The sequence below is a fragment of the Schistocerca americana genome, chromosome 2 (genome assembly GCF_021461395.2).
Source record: "Schistocerca americana isolate TAMUIC-IGC-003095 chromosome 2, iqSchAmer2.1, whole genome shotgun sequence".
Classification (NCBI taxonomy): domain Eukaryota; kingdom Metazoa; phylum Arthropoda; class Insecta; order Orthoptera; family Acrididae; genus Schistocerca; species Schistocerca americana.
In genome coordinates this window covers 559,899,791-559,921,879 of record NC_060120.1, presented here as the reverse complement: position 1 = coordinate 559,921,879, position 22,089 = coordinate 559,899,791, and the positions used below count along the sequence as shown (strand labels likewise).

The following is a 22,089-nucleotide window of genomic DNA, read 5'->3' as shown; positions in this document are numbered from 1 at the left end:
TATAGTAAATGCTGTCTTTGTAAACTTCAAGCCCTTTTCATAACTGCATCATGTGATACTCTGAAGCTCCGAAGTAACTGATAATGGTATGCGTATTCAAATACAGAGATATGTAAACAGTCGGAATACAGCGATGCGGTCGGCAACGCCTATATAAGACAAGTGACTGGCGCAGTTGTTAGATCGGTTACTGCTGCTACAGTGGCAGGTTATCAAGATTTAAGTGCGTTTGAACGTGGTGTTATAGTCGGCGCACGAGCGAAGGGACACAGAATCTCCGAGACAGCGGTGAAGTGGGGATTTTCCTGTACGGCAATGTACCGTGAATATCAGGGATCCGGTAAAACTTCAATCTCCGACATCCCTGCGGCCGGAAAAGGATCCTGCAAGAACGGGACCAAAGACGACTGAAGAGAATCGTTCAACGGACAGAAGTGCAACCCTTCCGCAGATTGTTGCAGATTTCAGTGTTAGGCCATCAACAAGTGTCATCGTGCGAAGCATTCAGCCAAATATCACCGATACGGGCTTTCGGAGCCGAAGGCCCACTCGTGTAACCCTAATGACTGCACGACACAAAGCTTTACGCCTCGCCTGGGCCTGTAAAAACCGACATTGGACTGTTGATGACTGGAAACTTGTTGTTTGGTTAGACGAGTCTCGTTTCAAATTGTATCGAGCGGATGGACATGTGTGGGTATTGAGACAACTTCACGAATCCATGGGCCCTGCATGTCAGCAGGAGACTGTTCAAGCTGGTGGAGGCTCTGCAATGGTGTGGGGCGTGTGCAGTTGGAGCGATATGGGACTCCTGATACGTGTAGATACGACTCTGACAGGTGACACGCACGTAAGCATCCTGTTTGATCAACTGCATCCATTCATGCCCCTTGTGGATTCCGACGGACTTGGGCAATTCCAGCAGGACAATGCGACACCCCAGACGTTCAGAATTGCTACAGAGTGGCTCCATAACACTCTTATGAGTTTAAACACTTCCTCTGGCCACCAAACTCCCCAGACATGAACATTATTGAGCGTATCTGGGATGCCTTGCAACGTGCTGTTCAGAAGAGATCTCAACCCCTTCATACTCTTAGGGATTTATGGACATCCCTGCAAGGGTCATGGTGTCAGTTCCCTCCAGCACTACTTCAGATATTAGTCGAGTCCATTCCACGTTGTGTTGCGGTACTTCTGCGTGCTCTCGGAGGGCCTATACGATATTAGGCAGGTGTACCAGTTTCTTTGGCTCTTCAGTGTACACAGTTGTACTAGTTCTTTTATATTTAACTATCGGTCTTTGTCAACTTCAGACCACTCAAGGGTTAGCTGTATCAAAGGAGAACAAAGTATGAATAAAGTGTATACAGTTATTAAAGATAGTGCTCATAAAAAGATTATTCATACATACATTATACGAACATTATTCACAGACTGTCACACAAATATATGAAGAGTATAGTTAGACAACGTATTCATTTATGTACTCCATAATTGAAATAGCTACTCAGTTTTAAATGTTCTACTGTAGTTTAACGTATTATGTCCTGCATCTTGCAATGAAAATAAAATTAAAGTGGCTGGTACAACCCCGAGAACGAGTCTTTTGTTGCCATGACCAAAATATATTAAATTATAGTCTCAAAGGTATTCCAAACAGTTGAACTTGGAAATTCACTTACTGTCTAATTACAACCAGGGGGAGCTCCGTGACCTCGAACGTTAAGCAGTCACTGGATGTCACCCGAGTAACAGATCCGTAGGGGATATTTCAGCTCTTCTAAAGCTGCCCACGTCGACTGTTGGTGATGTAACTGTGAAGTGGAAACGCGAAGGACCACACCACGACTAAACCAAGACCTCATGTCGAGCATTCTACATCTACATCTACATCTACATTTCTACTCCGCAAGCCACCCAACGTGCCACTGTAATTACCTCCCTTTCCTGTTCCAGTCGCGTATGGTTCGCTGGAAGAACGACTGCCGGAAAGTCTCCGTGCGCTCTCGGATCTCTCTAATTTTACATTCGTGATCTCCTCGGGAGGTGTAAGTAGGGGGAAGCAATATATTCGATACCTCATCCAGAAACGCACCCTCTCGAAACCTGGACAGCAAGCTACACCGCAGTACAAAGCGCCTCTCTAGCAGAGTCTGCCACTTGAGTTTGCAAAACATCTCCGTAACGCTATCACGCTTACCAAATAACCCTGTGACGAAACGCGCCGCTCTTCTTTGGATCTTCTCATTGCGGAGGAAGCTTGTAAAAAATCGGACGTAATGAGTGGAAGAAATCACTTGTGAGTCTCAAAGCGCTATCAGCGTGCACCTGGGACAATGACTCTGTATCGGGAGTTAAAAATAATGGTGTAGAACGGTCGAGCAGCTCTTCATATGCCACACATTTCTGCAGTCAGTGCTGAGCGACGCTTTAGGTGGCGGAAACAGCGACGCCACTGGACACTGGATGACTGGATGTGGAGTGATGGATCAGCATTTGCAGTGTCAACAGCGGAGTGCGGGGGAGGTGCTGTTGCGGTGTTGAGGCGTCTTTCGTGGTTGTCTAGTGGTTCCTTAATTGCGCTTAAGAAAATGGTAAATGTGGAGGCATATGAACATATTTACATGACTGTGTACTGCGAACGGTAGAGGAACAGCAAGGAGACGATGTTTGTTTGTATCAGTATGACAACACACCTTCTCAAGAACTAGTATCTGAGAGCCAATAGTTTGTGGACGATGACATCCCTGAAATTGACTGACTTGGCCAAAGTCCCGACCTGAACCCAATGGATCACCATTGGGGCGAGTTGGAGCGTCGAGTTCGCTCCATTCCCTCCAGGTCCAGCATAATTCACTTTTCTGGTATAGACTCTTGTGAAAGAAAGGGCTGCTATTCCTCCAGGCATTCAGACAGCTCGTTAAGTGTCCCCAGCAGTACGAACGCATCCCACATTACTGTCCACTAACAGGTGTCCGGTTACTTTTGATCAGCTAGCGTACACGCAGTTGGAAAATTTCACTATAAATGAGAGAATGAGGGTACAATCGGTTATCTATATATAGGGTACGTCAAAAAGAATCATCCGATTTGGCGCGTCTATATTTCTGAAACTAATAAACATGTATAATGAATTTTGTATTTTGATGAACCAGAAACTCAAAACTTTTTTTTTCGTACATTTTCATAGGTGTTCAATATGCCTCCCTCGAGACGCACGGAATCTGTCAATCGGTATTCAAATTGTTCCCACACTGCAGCAAGCATGTCTTGAATTACACCTTCCACAGCTGCTGTTATGCGGTATCTCAGTTCATTCATTGTTGGTAACGAGGCACATAAACAGAATTTTTTATAAGCCCCCACCAGAAATAATCACATACAGTCAGGTCCGTTGACCGTGGAGGTCAGTAATGTAAGGCTGAATCATTTGGTCCAGTGTAACCGATCCTTTTTTTTTCTCTCTATTGTATTTCAATTCCCCATCGGGGCAGGCTGGCACCAGCATATGCACTGCTTTTCTGCCGAAAGACATAGAACAAACAATAGAAGACATTTAAAAATATACGAAGGAGAAAATATGGTGAACATAGATGCAAAAAAGGGGGAACATCATGGAAGGCAATAGACAAAAAAAGGGGCGACTGTAAAATGGAGATAAAAACCGCAAAAAAGTAGCACACACAAAAAACCACACACTGGGACAATTAAAAGAATACAAGGCACAGTATGACCGGAGCATAAAAGTATCGACAGATGACGTAGCACATAACAAACACTGACAGTGAAACTCAAGGCAGCACACAATTAAAATCACACCTCTTGACGCACAGGAGAAACAGCACTAAACACAACACTGACGTGGCACGCTGACGACGATCAAAACGGAGGATCTGCCAGGCGCAAGGAGATCAGGGAGACCGGAGAAAAAATGGTTCAAATGGCTCTGAGCACTATGGGACTGAACATCTGTGGTCATCAGTCCCCTAGAACTTAGAACTACTTAAACCTAACTAACCTAAGGACATCACACACATCCATGCCCGAGGCAGGATTCGAACCTGCGACCGTAGCAGTCGCGTGGTTCCGGACTGAGCGCCTAGAACCGCTAGACCACCGCGGCCGGTGGAGTCCGGAGAAAGGGAGGGAGGGAGGGAGGGGAAGAGAGGGGGGGAGATGGGCGGGGGGCGCGCTGAAGAGGACCAGGTAGGGAGGGATGTGGGCAGGAAAGAGGCAAGGATGGGGTGCAGGGTCTCAGGGGGGGGGGGGGAGGAGGAAAATTCGCTCTGGGAGAAGGAGGAGAGAGGAAAAAGAGGGCTCTGGGGAGGGAGGGAACAAGGCCAGGTTATAGTTGGAAGGAAGGGTAGATGTCACGGCGAAGTTCATCATCTGGGACGGGGAGGCGCTGGAAATTGCCCTGATGAAGGAGATGGAGGGTGTGGAGGTGGAGAGAGGGAGGGATACAGCGATAGAGGCACGGCAACGGGCGGGGAGTGGAGACGAAGGAGGAAACCAGAGGGTGGGGGAGGACCAAGCCTGCAGACAGTGTAAAGGATGCGGAGATGTTGGAGGAACAGGAGGAGGTGGGGGAAGGGGATGAGTTCACACAGGAGCCGTGTGGGGGAAGGAAGGCGGATACGGAAGGCATGGCGGAGCGCATGGCGTTCGGGGATTTGGAGGGCCTTGTAAAAGCGGGTGGGTGCAGAGATCCAGGAAACACTGGCGTAACAGAGGATAGGACGGATGAGGGCCGGTCCATCGTTCAGTAACCATTTGATTTAATAATTCTCGCACTTCCAGATACCAGTGTGGTGGCGGCCCATCCTGTTCACAAGTGAAGTCGTTCGATTCAGTCTCCAACCGTGGGGAGAGATAGTTCTCAAGCATATTGAGATATATGCTCCTTGTAACAGTGTTTCCCGTGAAACTGCACAAAACACAGCACACTGATGCTACCTGGCGGGAACCGTTTAAAACTTGAGAGCTTGCTCTTTCCAGCAGTACATTGTTCATGCACATATCTCAAATAACATAATAGCTATGATTTTTTTAAACTTGAATGGTTCTTTTTGATACACCCTGTATTTCTATTAGTCGCAACTTAAATTGCAGTAAAGCCATGCTATTTACAACTTTTTATCCCACAGTCAACGTTCTATCAAAATAGTCAAATTACATTAAAAGTATAAAATGGTTCAAATGGCTCTGAGCACTATGGGACTTAACATCTGTGGTCATCAGTCCCCTAGAACTTAGAACTACTTAAAGCTAACTAACCTAAGGACATCACACACATCCCTGCCCGAGGCAGGATTCGAACCTGCGACCGTAGCGGTCATGCGGTTCCAGACTGAAGCGCCTAGAAACGCACGGCCACACCGGCCGGCTTAAAAGTATAAATACGGTACAATTACAAAGAGCGTACTGTACACAGGTGCAACCAGCCACATAGGAAGTTGTGGTCTAAGAGCTGGATCTGCTGTGAATGCTTTCATTTTGCATTGAGCACCAAACCTGACTAAAGTTTGTTCTTTATATAATTATGTGACACTCTCTCCATAATTCCTATATAATGTATGTATGAATACTCTTTCTATGGGTTACTAGCTGTAGTTACTGTATACGCTTTACATATAGTTTGTTCTCCGTTGATACAGGAGACCCGTGGATGGTCTGAAGTCTCAGTCAATAATAAAACTGGGTTACACAAGACAGTTCCTAACATTTAGGAAAACTGTCGAATGCCGACTGCATAAAATATTCCAATGAATTAGAACATTTAAACATTTACTCAGTGCAGTTTGTGCTTTGCACAATATCTTCTGACCTGGCAACAGTTTAAAAAAAGTCCGGCCGTGATAATGAAAGGAAGAGGGCAGTTTCGGTTTAAAACCGATACTGGTCAAACTATTCTTCTGTGGCCAACAAAAGCATAAATGCAACTTGCTACACACACGAATAAATGTTATGCATCGATCTGCAGAAATGAATTTAATCGAAGTAGCCCCCAAAACTATTAATACGTGATAAAACAATTGCAGATTTAACCGTCTATCTCGGACGGTGCGGGATGAGCACGCAACGGCCGGTACACGGGACGTGGAGACGGGCCGACACCCGTCAGTCGGCAGACGCTGGGGAGCGGGCTGACACCCACGGCTGACCTCAGAGCGACGCTAATTTGTTTAGATCCCGCGCCTGTTAACGTGCCTCCACTACGTCAGCAAGCGTTGACCTTACAAAATACACGTAATAACTTTTTGCAATCGCGTGCTCCGCGCTGCGTCAGTGTAGCCACTGGCGCCATGCGGAAGTTTTTGTGACAGGCGCAGCTGAATCAGAACTGGCATCACTCTTAGATACGAACTCAGTCAAAAACAAATTTTCCTGAGGAATACACGAATAAGTGTGCTATGGTTTTAAAAAACTCACAGCAATAACAGAAAATAGTCCAAAGGAACGTCTTTTGAGTCACGGGTTCTTTGCGCAAAGAATTATCGCAGTGAGTGAAGGAGATAATAAATGACTCTCACTCACTCGTGTAAAAGCATTAATACTACCAGTAGCATTATCACTCTAAGCCATTGGCATTTGTTCGATTAAGAATCCTACACTGCACTATCCCATCAAAAGTATCTGGACACCTACACTGAAGCGCCAAAGGAACAGGTAGGCGTATTCAAATACAGAGATATGTAAAGAGGCACAATACGGCACTGCGGTCGGCAACGCCTATATAAGACAGCAAGTGTCTGGCGCAGTTGTTAGATCGGTTACTGCTGCTACAATGGAAGGTTATCAAGATTTAAGAGAGTCTGATCGTGGTGTTATAGTCGGCGCACGAGTGATGGGATACAGCATCTCCGAGGTAGCAATGAAGTGGGGATTTTCCCTTATGATCATTTCACGAGTGTACCGTGATGTCAGGAATCCGGTAAAACAACAAATCTCCACATCGCTGTGACCGGAAAAAGATCCTGCACGAACGATACCAACGATGACTGAAGAGAATCGTTCAACGTGACACAAGCGCAAGCCTTCCGCATGTTGCTGCAGATTTCAATGTTGGGCCATCAACAAGTGACAGCGTGCGAACCGTTCAACGAAACATAATCGATATGGGCTTTCGGAGCCGAAGGCCCACTCGTGTGCCCTTGAACACTGCACGACACAAAGCTTTACGCCTCGCCTGGGCCTGTCAACACCGACATTGGACTCTTGATGACTAGAAACTTGTTGCCTGGTCGGACGAGTCTCGTTTCAAATTGTATCGAGCGGATGGACGTGTACGGGTTTGGAGACAACCTCACGAATCCGTGGATTGTGCCTGTCAGCAGGGGACTGTTCAAGCTCGTGGAAGCTCTGCAATGGCGTGGGGCGTGTGCAGTTTGAGTGATATGGGACTCCTGATACGTCTAGATACGACTCTGACAGGTAACACGCACGTAAGCATCCTGTCTGATCAACTGCATCCATTCAGTCCATTGTGGATTCCGACGGACTTGGGCAGCTCTAGCAGGACAAGGTGACACCCCATACGTCCAGAGTTGCAACAGAGTGGCTCCAGGAACACTCCTCTGAGTTTAAATACTTCCGCTGGCCACCAAACTTCCTACATATGAACATTACTGGGCATATCTGCGATGCCTTGCAACGTGCAGTTCGCAAGAGATCTCCACCCCTCGTACTCTTACGGATTTGTGGACAGCCCTGCAGGATTCATGCTGTCATGTCCCTCCAGCACTACTTCAGACATGTCATTTTGCGGCACTACTGCTTGCTCGCGGGGGCCCTGCACAATATTAGGCAGGTGTACCAGTTTTGTTTGACTCTTCAGCTTATTAGTGGACATTGATAGAACGGCTTAAAGTCTGCTGGGGACTTTCAGTGAGGTATCTGAATGTCTGTGGAGGAATCGCAACCCATTTATCACAAAGGTTTTCGACTTTCTTCAGATCGTGTCTCTAGGTATGAATGTTGTTGTCCTTAAACCACTGCCTCACAGGTACTGCTTTGTGGCATGCGGCATTGTCATGCTGATACAAGCAATTATCGTCTCCGAACTGTTTGTGCACTGTACGCAGTACGCAATGCTGTAAAATGTGTATATCCTTGTATCTTTAACATTTTCTTAAGTGCAATAAGGAGACAACGAAAAACAACCTCCCCTCACACGCACACCTTAGCACTGCCTCCTCCGTACTTCGCCGTAGGCACTGCCCATCACGGCAGGTGACTTTGTACAGGGATTCGGCAAAGCCATACCCTACCATCGGACTGCCACAGCGGATAGCGCGTTACATCACCCCAAATCACTCGTACTCAGTCATCCACTGTGCAGTGGCAGCACTCTTTACACCACCTCAAGCGTCATCTGGCCTTGACACAGACGTGTGTGGCCTACGAGAAGCTGATCGACCATTGCACGTCATTATTTTTAACTCCCTACTTACGAGGGTGCATTGTCTGGGACAATGAAAAACACCCTGCCCCCCTCCCACACACACACCTTAGCACTGCCTCCCCCGTACTTCGCCGTAGGCACTGCACAGTTGGCAGTTTGGAACTTACGAGTGACTCCCCTTCGCTGATTTCGGGGATTTTTATACAGCCACCCTCCGCACTGCTCGACGCTCTCTGTCTCTAGCCGAAATTGTGAGTAAGGTTGAAGTCAAATATTTACTGATTGATCACTGTCACTCCCATAATGTATTCGACGGTTGAAGTCGTTTGGGTGAAACTTACGTTACTGCAAACCAATAACGAACATTGGAATCAAAATATACTGAGGGAAACGAAAAATTGAAGCCGCAAAATTTACGCTCAAACATCATTATTGCGCCATCGGCAGCTAAGTTAAAGTAAGACTGCCAGCTTCAAGAAGAAATATAGTTCACGAAATCAATGCACTGAATCCAAAATGTGTTTATTCTTTATTTGTAGTACAGTGTAGTCTCTTGTTGAAGATAGAATTCTTGGACGCCTAACATTAAGTAAGATAATGACCACAGCTCAGCAACCTTGATGTACCATAAACTGCGATTTCTATGTTTAGTCGACAGTTCCGAGAGGAAATTTTTCCACGTACACCAGCAGAAGGTCATCCAAGAGTAGCTGCTCCACAGCAGTGCCAATACCTGATTTTAACTTTATCATAAAAACCAATACCACGGCAAGACAACTGTTTTAAAAGCTTACAGATGTTTCTGGAGTTTCAGTATTCCTCTGTCTCAGGAGAGTTGGCTTGTACGTCAGACGTTCAACTGTGTGATTTCCGCTGACAAAAGTTCAGGGGTAAGTCTCTTCATTGGTCACCAACATCAAGATTGAACCACGAATGAATAGAGGGGCGTGCTGTTCACATAGAATTATGGCTTCAGTTTGCAGAATCGTTCTCGAAGCACTTTCATCTGGAGAGAAAATGGTAGTCGATACAATTAACGCAACATCTTGGAAAGACACGGTGTTGGTGAGGGCATAGTGCAGGGAAGGAATGCGTTAAGTGAGCGCACAGAATCTCACATCTTTGTTGGTGGCCAGGGGAATACTGTTCACATCCATAGGTACGTAGATTACGTACTGTAATCGTATGTTTCATTTTTCCGAGGTGCAGTTACCTCAAGTATTCTATTTACGAAAAATATTCTCCATCTGCATCGAGCCGTTATGGGGGGACTGGCCAGAAAGCTCTTAAACCACGTCAGTGAGAACATGTGATGTAGCTACCAAGTATGTGTGGCGGCTATAAAAGAGATGTAACCATATCCGCTATTTGTTGTTGCGAAAGAGGTTTTTTGGTTTTATTATATTACTGTAAAAAAAGTGTATCGTCGTTTTCAGAACTACGCTAAATACATGTTTTGGACGTTATTGTGTATCCACATATCCCGTAACCGAATTTCGCTTCGTTCTGTATAACCATTCCAACATCCTATTCACGTAGTATGCACTCAGTTCTTGATTATGCTTGACTTTTAGTCCCTGCGCCGGAAAGAGATCTTAAAGTAGGTGCAATGCTTATCAAGAACGGAGTTGGATGCCCGGAACTGGTTGTGCACGTCTTCAGAATGAAGTGTAGTGAGTGGAGCAAAATTGATTTAAAAGAAAGAAAACTTTTTTTTTCAACGTCCGATTGGTTGCGCAGTTAAAACCACAGTGAGAATCCGGCGAACCGTTTCGCAGATGTGTGTCTCTAGTATACCCTCCCATCGCCTCACGTCGAACTTAAAAGTTCTGAACGTACCGCGAGAACGTGAAGATGCCTAGAGCAATAAATAGTCTCCCGCCAAATGTGAAATGCATGCTGTCATTCAGTTTATATACGCTGAGGGTTTCCCCCTGATTTCATGCAATGCACATAATGTTAACTGTCATGCTTGACAGCTAAGTGCGGCAATGGTGCAGGAACTTTGAATTAGGACGTTCATGATGCAGGCGGTCAGGGAAGGAAGGGAATGTCAACCGACGATCTTGTTCGGCGAGTGGATCAGGCGATTCGAGAAAATCGTCTACGAAAGGCACTTCAGAACATGCGAAGAGGAGTGTTGTCATCAAGCATTACCCTTCTTCATGAAAATGCTCGACCGCAGCTGCAACAAAAACGGGACAGTTTTTATACAAGGTGAACATTAATTAAGCCGACAAACAGCAGGGATTGATTTCTGACTGGAATGGAGGAAAAAAGTTTTCTTTATTACCTCAACTGTCGTTAGCTTTTCTTGTAATACGCAGTTCCTCGGCCAAAAGTACACTAGTAAAGTAATTATCTAACATTGTATTTCTACCAGAATTTTTTGCCAAGTTCCTTCAGTGGTTACTATCCTTTCTTCTTTCCAGTGTATATGATGTCATCCACGGCATAACTACTGTTTCACATCTGTAAGCCAAAAGACTTGTCAGGTTTTTTACGAGTACTGTACGTCATACTACACTTTCCTCTAAAAGAAACGCGTTGTTAGTCTGCAGTAAAGATTTGCACTCGGATCAAGGGCAGTTTTATAGCTATAGGTAAACAATCTCCATGTATTACTGACATGTGCTAATCTGTCCCTTTCAAGTGGTGTTCCAGACCTGGTCATACTGCGCATTTCTTCTAATATTTTTGCCGAGAAGCAAGATTGATAGTAAGAAATCATTTCACCAGACAAAAAAAGTTTCCTTATAGTAATATGAGAATTCTTTTTTACGGTAGGTTAGATCAGTATCCCAACAAACGTTTATGGTTTGTCATGGTAACATCTTGCATTTTCCCTTCTCGCTAGGCCAGCATCTTCCTTTTTGTTTCTATTCTTTAGAATTTCGTCCCACATTTCTATTGGGAAAAAATATTGACAGAACCGTTTCATATCCGTTTTATCCCTCTAGCAGGTTCTTGGTAATTATTAAATGTTAGTTTTCCTCTCTGTCCCTGATTTAGCAACTCTGTGATTCATTACGAATTGGTAATAACCTGTTATCTGTACTGGATATCAATCTCCAACAAATGGCACCTGGTTCTCGGCGTCTCTATCCAAATATTCATTTGAAGCATTAGTTAACTTTGCTGAAAATGGTGATCATCAGTGAATATATGTATGTTTCCTTTCTGAAAGATACCGCCGAGTTCTCTCCGTCTTTGTCCAGTATGAAATTTTTGTTCGTTCCTATCGACTTCCATGTCGCCGGGACATCGAATAATGATCTTTCTTGTGAAATGGCAAATGAAAGGAAGACCAGTAGTTGCGATGCAGCAGAGGAAAATATGGATAAAAGATAATAATCTTTCAACTGACTCGAGGAACAAAACAGAAGCTATTTATGAATTAATGGATAATGGCGATCGGTAAACAGTTATGTTTAAATTGTCCTTTTAGCTGCATTTGTACTATCATCATACTCTGTTTCGGCAACATAGAATCGAACACTGATTTTTTTTCTTTATTTTTATGTTTTGAAAATGCTGCAATACCCCGTTTCTTAAGGAATAAAAAAAACATTGAGTTCCTTTGAGCCCGTGAATAGCCATTCTAAGAATCTGCTATGTAGTGTTATAATGTTTATGTGTAAGCACCGATGAAATTAATATATAGCTAGAAAGATTTTGAAGGAAACTTCATAAACGCGTTCACTACGGCGCGAACTTGAAAAAACGGAGAAATGATCAACAGAGGAAAAACATTATCATATTTTTTCCGTAGTGTTACTTGTCACTAATTAATAGCATATGTGGACTATAAATTAATGTGATACATCACAGTATAATCAGACCAAAGTCTCATCCAGTTTGCACTGTGACACGCTGTTCCTTTCGGCGTTAGTAAACAATACAGGCCCTAAGTAAACTCTACTGGTGCTAATTTTCAAAAGAAATGATAATGTTCATCAGATAAATCAAAGTGAAAACTGTTATCACATAGTACCAAAACTTTAAAGAGTGTCGGTATAGGGAAATAAGTACAATATCTCGTCAAGCTACATTCAAGTCAGTTTTTGTTTTTTCTCGATTGCTAAACTCACAGGTAAGCTTCAGTAAAGGTGATTTCTTTAACTACAGGAGACTTCAGCATATCGTAGGACGTAGGCCATGCTTATACTCGCTCACTGTCACTGGACGCATTATCTGTATGCCATTGCTCATGTGCGGTATTTGAATTAAGCGCAAGCCACCACGTGCGCGCGCACTTTGCCGCACTCCGTCCTTATTTTGTTCTCTATCATAGGCTGCCATCTGGTGGCAGCCACGAAAACGTCATACTCCCGTCGTTCTTTTGTTCTCAACGCCATATTGATTTGGGCACGGTGTTGCTTCGCGTGGTGCTGTTAGTTCAGTTTCTCTGGCCGGTTTCACGGGAATATTACGTATATTGACTAGTACTGCGACTTATTCGCTCATTGAAAGTAAGTATTGAATTTCTCGTGATCGTAATTATATAATATTAACACGACCATCATACAAATCACGTGCATCTTTCCCACTATAGTAAAATTTTACGTTTTCCTTGTTTTAGTTGCGGCGTTCGCGTTACAGTAGGAACACATTTGAAAATTCAGCATGCCAGAGTTAACAGAGCTTGAAAAGGCATCGTCCTCAACAACAGAGGCGCGGACGGAAGCAGCTGCAGCCGGTTCGGGAACCGAATCCGACTCGGACGATACAATCCCTGAGCTTGAAGAAACTGGTGAGAGTACAGCTAGCAATGCTTTTCCGAGTGCAGCGTCTGGTATACCTGTGGACGCCATCAGCAAAGAAAAGCAAAGTCGTGCTGAGAAGAAGGCGCGCAAGATAATGTCGAAGCTTGGCTTGAAGCCGGTTCAGGGAGTTAGTAGAGTTACCATTAGAAAATCAAAGAATATTCTCTTTGTAATAAGTAAACCTGATGTTTTCAAGAATCCGGCATCCGATACATACATTGTGTTTGGCGAAGCAAGGATCGAAGATTTGAGTCAGCAAGCACAAATGGCAGCTGCAGAAAAGTTTAAGGCAGCAGACGTGTCGGGTGCTGCTGCAGCTGTTGGAGGAACTGCAGTTGTCTCTCCCATACAGGAAGAATCTGAGGAAGAAGATACTGATGAGACTGGTGTCGAAGAGAAAGATGTAGAATTGGTCATGTCACAAGCTAATGTTAGCCGTGGCAGGGCCATCAGAGCCCTTAAAAACAACAACAATGATATTGTGAATGCAATTATGGAACTAACAATGTGAATATAATACTTCGTTATTGTTTTTGGCATAAATGTGTTTTACAATCCTTCAAGCTGAAGGATTTTCTCCTTGGCTGATAATGTGCACTGCTCTGTTTGTAAATTACAGTGATAAGTGTTGTTATTGGCGCCTGCCTGGACAAATCTCCTAAAAAGGCACAACAAATGAACTTTCCTCATTTTGTGCGCTCTGTTGTTATGATTGCAAGAATTCTGATTTATTAATTTTGAGGTATACGAAGTGTGCCAATGTGTTCCCATTAAAGTATTTAATTCACGAAAAAGTTTTTGTTACTTTCATCTAAAGCCCTACAGTCATAATGTTAGTAGTGTGAAGCAAACCCTCTAGTAAATGTGTGTGCTGAACAGTGCAGAGCTTGTAAGAGAAACGCAACTTTGAGAAATGTGGGTTATGCTATTTGTTACAAATTGTTTACTTAGAAACATACTCTCCTCAGATATGTGACATCTTGTCATCTACTGCTTTTTATCCTTAAAATTGTTCATACATTATGCAGCTTCTATAGGATGGTAAGTAAATGATTCTACAGCCTGTGTGTTTACTGCTGTGTAAACTGCAATGTTAATCAGCACCACTGAGTAAAAGTTTAATTTTGCCATGAAATAGTTGTCATTGTAGTATGTTGTATTTGATAAACATTGAGAAAAGGTTGTGCAGCAGTTGTCAGTGACTAGACTGAATTGCTATACATATTCCTGCTGTTTGAATTAATGTGAACAACTATTATTATCAGTGGTTCATTGGCATATTATGTTTACATTATTTATGTGAATATGCTAGTTGGTTCTCTGATATATGGAATAGAAGTGTTGACAGTCCCGATTTTAAGTTAATTTATTAATGGTTCTCCTCCTTGCTCATCCATCAACTGTTCAGAGTAGAGTGATATGTTGTGTAGTTTGAGGCTTATGTTCACCATTTGTGCTATGTTTAATGCTTATGATTATGATATGTAAACACTCCTTTGTGATTTGTTCACAATTTTCCATTTTCAGAATGAGTCGGCAACATGGGTTTGATAGAAAAATATGATAGGGGAAAGGTTATTTACAGAAGTGGCAGCAGTGTGCTGATTTTGGCAATGAGCAGCCAGGAAGTTAATAACTAATGCTGTTCCTGCTCTGTAGTTAACAGGATGTTGTTTATACCCCTGTGTGCTCTGTTAATTACTCTCATAAAGTGAACATTTCGTAACAAAACACTTGTGTTAATACGAACATCACATAATTCGAAGCACTCGGCTGTCGTTGCCAATATAGGGGTCGACAGAAGCGTCCGATCCCACGCGTCGGCTTTGACCCGTGACGTAAGGGTGTTGTCGTGTGTGACGTCATGACGGCACGGAGTTTGGTTTGAGTGTGGCTGTCTCCAGTTCTGTTTTATCTTATTTTATTTACTTTTCTGATCTGTTCGTTCTATCTCGTGAGATTTTTTTTTTTTTTTAATTTAAAAACTTATTACTTATTTTAATTATGTTTCCTCGAATTTCTGTTTTAGTTTATTATATTTATCTTTCTGATCTGTTCATTCTATCCCGTGAGATTTTTTTTTAAAATAGACAAAAACACTAATCAGCTACTGAAGCATCTTCATCTTCTATGGGTTGGAGGGGTTACGACCCCTGGGGAGGTGGGTGGGTATTCATGCATGGCTGTCTTCACTTACACATTGTAGCTACGCAAGGCATCTAAATTTGTTTATATTTAGTTTGCCCCCCACCCAAAACACCCCATTTCCCGCGCTTGTCCCGTTAGTGTCATTAGGCTTCTAGTGGAAAGTGTGTGTGTGTTGTTTTTTTTTTTGTTTCCGCCATATTTGTGACGTCATGGGTCAAAGCAGACGGGTGGGATCGGGCGCTTCCGTATTTCCCAATATAGCACACAGCACTGCCTCTGCTGTAAGTAAAATTTAACCAATTTGAGGATATTGTGTACATTAAAATGGAAGTTTGTGGTTGGGGTGGGGGTCACCAAAATTTTGTTAACAGTTTCTGTTAGTAGCATGCATTATGTTGATGAAATATTTGACCTGTTAGTTACTGTTATGTTTTTAGCACATACAGGATGCAATGTTTTTTCATTACTTACAGTGCAGGAATGTGTATGGTGCTGCCCAAGTTTGGAGTAATGTCTGCCTAGGGTATGCAGATATTAGTTAGAATAATTCGTTACTTGTGGAAATTATTTAGATATTGAAAAGCAATTTACAAGAGCGTTGTGTTTTACCTGTGACATCAGTCTCTCTCTCTCTCTCTCTCTCTCTCTCTCTCTCTCTCTCTCTCTCTTTCTGTCTGTCTGTCTGTCAAAGGTGAAAAATTTGGTATCCTGATCCCCTTGAAATCGTTGTGGTGACAGACTGATCTATAGTGCAGCACAGTGTATGTTGGAAAGTAATAATATGGTTGAAAGTTGGTGAAGCAAGTGAATGTGAATCACAAATAAAAGGTTATGGTAACAGACTGATCTGCAACATAACTTACTGTAATATTTATGTTCATGCTACATATTTCACACACTTTCCATCAGAAAAATTGAAACTTCAGAAAAGGTATGTTAGGTAATAACTAAGCTTCCGAGTATTTCGGTGCATACTATGTACATATATTATTCATAAACTACAATAATGCAAGGATGCTCACTACGTAACTTAGCTCTCATATTGTTCTTGAATATTATAATCAGGAGATCAGTGTCGTGTATTTAATATACAAATCTAAGCATTATTTCAGAATAGGCATGGCTATTTTTAGAAAATAGTTGAGTACCAAAACCAAATATTGGTTGTGAAATGGTCTACCTTACTGCTATATTAGAGATTTTTTAACAACCTTCATATTTTTACTGACCCTGAGACATGGTGTCAGGCAAAACTTACTTTTTACAGGGTGTGGGACATACATCTGTTGTGGTCACCTAACAATATGGTACAGGTACTAAACTGTTTATTGTGTTACGGGTCTAAAGAAAACTAAAATGACTGCTAACCTTTCTGACAATGTTCTTCAAAAGAATTAATAGACTAACATAACTAAACTGTCCACCCTGTCTGAGCAGCCAGGTAGCAGTACTGGGACAATGTGCTCCTCCCTCCCTGTCCTCTTTTTCTCTGAAAAAAACACATTCAAAAGCTAGGTAACAATTTTAATTTTCTTTAGGTGCCTGACAACAAATCATCTTCACTCCTTCAGTTATATGTTGTTGTTGGCCCATGACCCACGATTAAGTTGTACTACTGTGGTGGGTTTGGCTTTTGTGTCTATCTTGGCTGCATTCTCTGTGCTGTTCATTGTAGGTTATGTGGATTCCTATTTTCTGATCCATTATTAAACCAACTCCTGTGTTACCCATGTTTGACTTTGTATTTATAACACTATATTCACCACACCAAAAAGTTCTGTTCTTCCTACCACCAGATTTAATTAATTCCCACTATAACTTTAACCTGTCCCTTTCCATTTTTAAATTTTCTCACCTACCTGCCCAATTAAAGACTACAACATTCTGTACTCTGACCTGTAGAATGCCAGTTTGTTTCTCCTGATGACATCATCTCCTGAGTCATCCCTGCCTGGAGATTCTAGTGGAGGGATGTTTTACCTCCAGAATATTTTACCCAAGATGAGGCCATTGTCATTTAACCTTACAATAGAGCTGCGTCCCCTCGACTGTAGCTTCCCCTTGCTCTCTGCCATTCGCAATTCCAGTACAGCAAGGTCATTTTTGTTTGTGTTAAAAGGCAAGACCAGATCAGTCGCTCACCCAGACTTGCCCCTGCAACTACTGAGAAGGTGTCTGCCCCTCTTCAGGAACCACATGTTAGTCTGGTCTCTCAATAGATACCCCTCCATTATGGTACACCTATGGGAGGGCTATCTGTATTGCCGAGGCACACAAGCCACTTCACCAACGGCAAAGATTGACGGATCAGTTGTGTTTTTATAAGTTTTCCATAAAATATCGCCTTAAGTGCAATAGCCTTGTTTTCTAAAAAATAAATAAAAATAAAAAATTTGAATGTCTGGATGTGCAAACTTTTTTATTTTATGAAATTTATCAAGTCCAGTCAGCAACTAGATTTAACAGATATTAATCTGCATTATACTGTGTGTTTGGCTATATCACAGCCCATTGTTGTTTATAGTTAAATCCAAACACATGTAAACTTACAGGCTTTGTGTCCCAGTGTTAATTGCCTGTACATAGTGTTATGTCTAATAAATAATATACATGGTTCTGGTCGTTACATGATCGTTATCTGCTGTATCTGTTCAACCAAGAGAGAAATTTGTTGCACTAGCAGAAGAACAAAAAGTTGCAAATACATTTGTTGATAATATTCTGTAGTGCAAATGTTTCTTCATTTGCCACAGTCTTCATCTTAGAGCCGTATCTTTAAGACATCTTTTCCAAACAGCAAGGTGGTGTGGAAAGATGAAGTGCTAACCACGCACAATTGCTTTTGTGGAAAGTGAGTGCGCGGTGGGAGTGTAATTCTTGGCCACGTCTGAGGCAGAACACAGTGACATTGGTCTGTGTTAGAATGTATTGGAATTCATCACTCTGTCAGCTATGTTCTTTTAGAACATCTAGTGGCAGTTACGTAAAATTGCCTGCTGTCACTCTAATTGTGGGGTTTGAGTGATAAGCCCCTCATATTCAGCTCACCCCAGTCCCTTTTTTCCTCTCTGAGAGTTCTAAATGTGTGTGTAGCCAGTTGTTGGTGATTTCCTGATAGTTGGATGTATGTACTGATCAGCTATCCTGTCTCCTTATAATTTGTTTTCATGAGTAATTTTCCCTTTTCTACAGTTAATGTTATTTTGAGCCACTTGCATAATATGTAACAGTCAATACAAAATATGGCTTTCAAATAATAAACTGTATATTATTTTATTGTCCTAGAATGATTTGCCATAACAGAAATACAGAGCTAAAAGAAAATTAAAAATATCAAATTTATTTTCTGTGCAAGGTGTGAATAAATCCTAAGATGTATTTATGGGATATGATCTGCTACAGGAACTTAATGAAGCCAAATTCCAAATGCAGTCGTAGCAATGAGAGTAAATTGCTAAAGCTAAGTTCTGGTAAGCAGTGAACTAGGTGAGTGGGTAGTCAGTCAGCAGTTTGGGAATAACCAGAATGCCATGTGCTTTTCACCCATTGGGTATAATATATAAACAAAGGGTTCTCTAATTATTGAAAAATTGTATCAAAAAGCATGAACTGTAAAGAGTAAATAATTTAGGCGTGAAGATTATCAGTTACCAAATAGCGTGGTGGTGTTGAATTGTCGATAGGCACACATTAGAGAGAAGGAAAAGTTGCTAGCTTTTGGCATAAATCATTCCTTAAACTAGAGTACATTGTGTGGTATATTTGTGCTCTGACTTCAGAATGTATTTATTCTGAAAGCTAACAACTCTCCTGCCCCTCGTCCCCCCTACTATTCCACTATTCAGTGAGAGGGGTCCTTTACTTCTAAATTATGTTCTACCAGAACTTTCCTACTATATAAACTGTAGTGACTTTGACTCCTAAATTGACTCAAAGCAGAAACTACTGATAGTCATATTACACTTAAAACTAGTAGCAACAGTGTGTGGTAGCATTGGGCAAAGAGATGGGATTTTGCTACTAGTTTTAGTGCAGACTTCTCTTTGAGAGAATGCTAAAAAATTTAAGCTACTATTTAATCATGCATTTATAATGTTTCTGTAGGTCTTATTTTGAAGAACAACCTTCATGGGTGTGAAATGAATCATCTGAAAGGAAAAAAAAACCTAACCTTATTTGTTATTACTACACATATCATATCCATAATCATATAGTTGGTCTAGTAAGCTTCCAATTTTTCATTCTTGCAGAAAAATAGGTTTTGTTGAACTCTACAAAAGATGGCAAAGTTTATGCACTGATTTGAAGCACATTTTGTCTCACCAAGTCAGATTTTATAGTTCGGAATAAGAAAAAAAATTACTGCAGAAAAGGGTGGGTGAGGAACCAATTCAAAACACAATTCCCACATATTTGTTGTTGTGAGACATACACTACTAGCCATTAAAATTGCTACACCATGAAGATGACGTGCTACAGATGCGAAATTTAACCGACAGGAAGAAGATGCTGTGATATGCAAATGATTAGCTTTTCAGAGCGTTCACACAAGGTTGGCGCCGGTGGCGACACCTACGACGTGCTGACATGAGGAAAGTTTCCTACCGATTTCTCATACACAAACAGCAGTTGACCGGCGTTGCCTGGTGAAACTTCGTTGTGATGCCTCGTGTAAGGAGGAAAATGTGTACCATCACGTTTCTGACTTTGATAAAGGTTGGATTGTAGCCTATCGGGATTGCGGTTTATCGTATCGCGACATTGCTGCTCGCATTGTAGAGATCCAATGGCTGTTAGCACAATAAGGAATCTGTGGGTTCAGGTGGCTAATACGGAACGCCGTGCTGGAGCCCAACGGCCTCGTATCACTAGCAGTCAAGATGACAGGCATCTTATCCGCATGGCTGTAACGGATTGTGCAGCCACGTCTCAATCCCTGCGTCAACAGATGGGGACGTTTGCAAGACAACCATCTGCACGAACAGTTCGACGACGTTTGCAGCAGCATGGACTATCAGCTCTTTAGACCGTGGCTGCGGTTACCCTTGACGCTGCATCACTGACAGGAGTACCTGCGATGGTGTACTCAACGACGAACCTGGGTGCACGAATGGTAAAACGTCATTCTTTCAGATGAATCCAAGTTCTGTTTATAGCATCATGACGGTCGCATCCGTGTTTGGCGACATCGCGGTGAACGCACATTGGAAGCGTGTATTCGTCATGGCCATACTGGCGTATCACCCGGCGTGATGGTATGGGGTGCCATTGGTTACACGTCTCGGTCACCTCTTGTTCGCATTGACGGAACTTTGAACAGTGGATGTTACATTTCAGATGTGTTACGACCCCTGGGTCTACCCTTCATTCGATCCCTGCGAAACCGTACATTTCAGCAGGATAATGCACGACCGCATGTTGCAGGTCCTGTATGGACCTTTCTGGATACAGAAAATGTTCGACTGCTGTCCTGGCCAGCACATTCTCCAGATCTCTCACCAATTGAAAACGTCTGGTCAATGGTGGCCGAGCAAGTGGCTCGTCACAATACGCCAGTCACTACTCTTGATGAACTGTGGTATTGTGTTGAAGCTGCATGGGCAGCTGTACCTGTACACGCCATCCAAGCACTGTTTGACTCAATGCCCAGGCGTATCAAGGCCGTTATTACGGCCAGAGGTGGTTGTTCTGGGTACTGATTTCTCCGGATTTATGCGTCCAAATTGCGTGAAAATGTAATCACATGTCAGTTCTAGTATAATATATTTGTCCAATGAATACCCGTTTATCATCTGCATTTCTTCTTGGTGTAGCAATTTTAATGGCCATTAGTGTAGAACATTGTCCTAGCATCTTTATGTGTACCAATCCCTGCCACTTTGCAGTCAACTCTTATTTCGTATTATTCAGCTATGAGGTATTATAGATGCCAGTAATGCTTATACTCTTTTCCAAGCTATCTATTAGGATTATTCCTTAGTAATCCCAAAAAACAGGCTACACCCGTACCCACTGATAAAATGTTTGTGCTTTCTTTGTTGTACCCTTACTAGGTTTTGTTGTTATTTTGTCTGCTATTCCAACTCTGATCTAATGATGGATGCATTTTTCATCAATAATTATGAGTCAAAGGAAAATGCCCTGGAGTTTGTGACAGAACATTATGTTTTAACATTCTCACACACAGCTTTTCTGTGATTAGTTTTATATGTAGGATATTGTGTATTCATTCAGCTGAGATGCTTGCAGCCTCAGCAATTTCGTGTACATTATATAAGTGATCTCGCATTATATAATCAAAGATTTTTGTAATGCTCTCCATTGTGGAAACCTCAGCAGCACAATTAGAAACACCTTTTCTCTTCAGTGTTTAAGTGATCATATTTTAATCTCATTGAATCAAAAGTAAATGGGCTTCAGCAGAGTGCTCACATTAACTCAGGTTGTCTGTCTAGCAGCTCAGTCCTTCAAATGAAAGTGCTTAGTAATAGCTAGAAATTAATTTTTTTGTGATGTTCCACTGTACCTCCTATGAGCTACATCACCACATGGGATTATTGTCAATATTTAGCTCATAGGCACACCCACTTCAATAATTTGTTTATAGTTGCCAAATAATCGTGTTTGTTGACAGTGACACTATTTGACAAAATTCATCACTATTTCATGGGCATATAGACTTATCAGAATACCCTTATACATAGTAAAAATAAATGCAACTGTTATAGTGGTGTTCACATGAGAAGGGGAGGGGGGAAGGTGGGATGA

At 42.3% G+C, this 22,089-nt stretch overlaps 2 protein-coding genes across 2 annotated transcripts in view; one reads left to right on the top strand and one right to left on the bottom strand.

Moving 5' to 3' along the window:
- The window catches only part of LOC124596513 (phospholipid-transporting ATPase IF-like), a 643,086-nt gene that overhangs the window by 323,961 nt on the left and 297,036 nt on the right, over positions 1 to 22,089 (bottom strand). The window lies entirely within an intron of this gene.
- Positions 12,720 to 14,527, top strand: LOC124596516 (nascent polypeptide-associated complex subunit alpha-like). The gene is made up of 2 exons (XM_047135680.1): positions 12,720 to 12,879; positions 12,990 to 14,527. The coding sequence occupies exon 2, from the start codon at positions 13,034 to 13,036 to the stop codon at positions 13,682 to 13,684; it is 651 nt and encodes a 216-aa protein (XP_046991636.1). The 5' UTR covers positions 12,720 to 12,879; positions 12,990 to 13,033; the 3' UTR covers positions 13,685 to 14,527.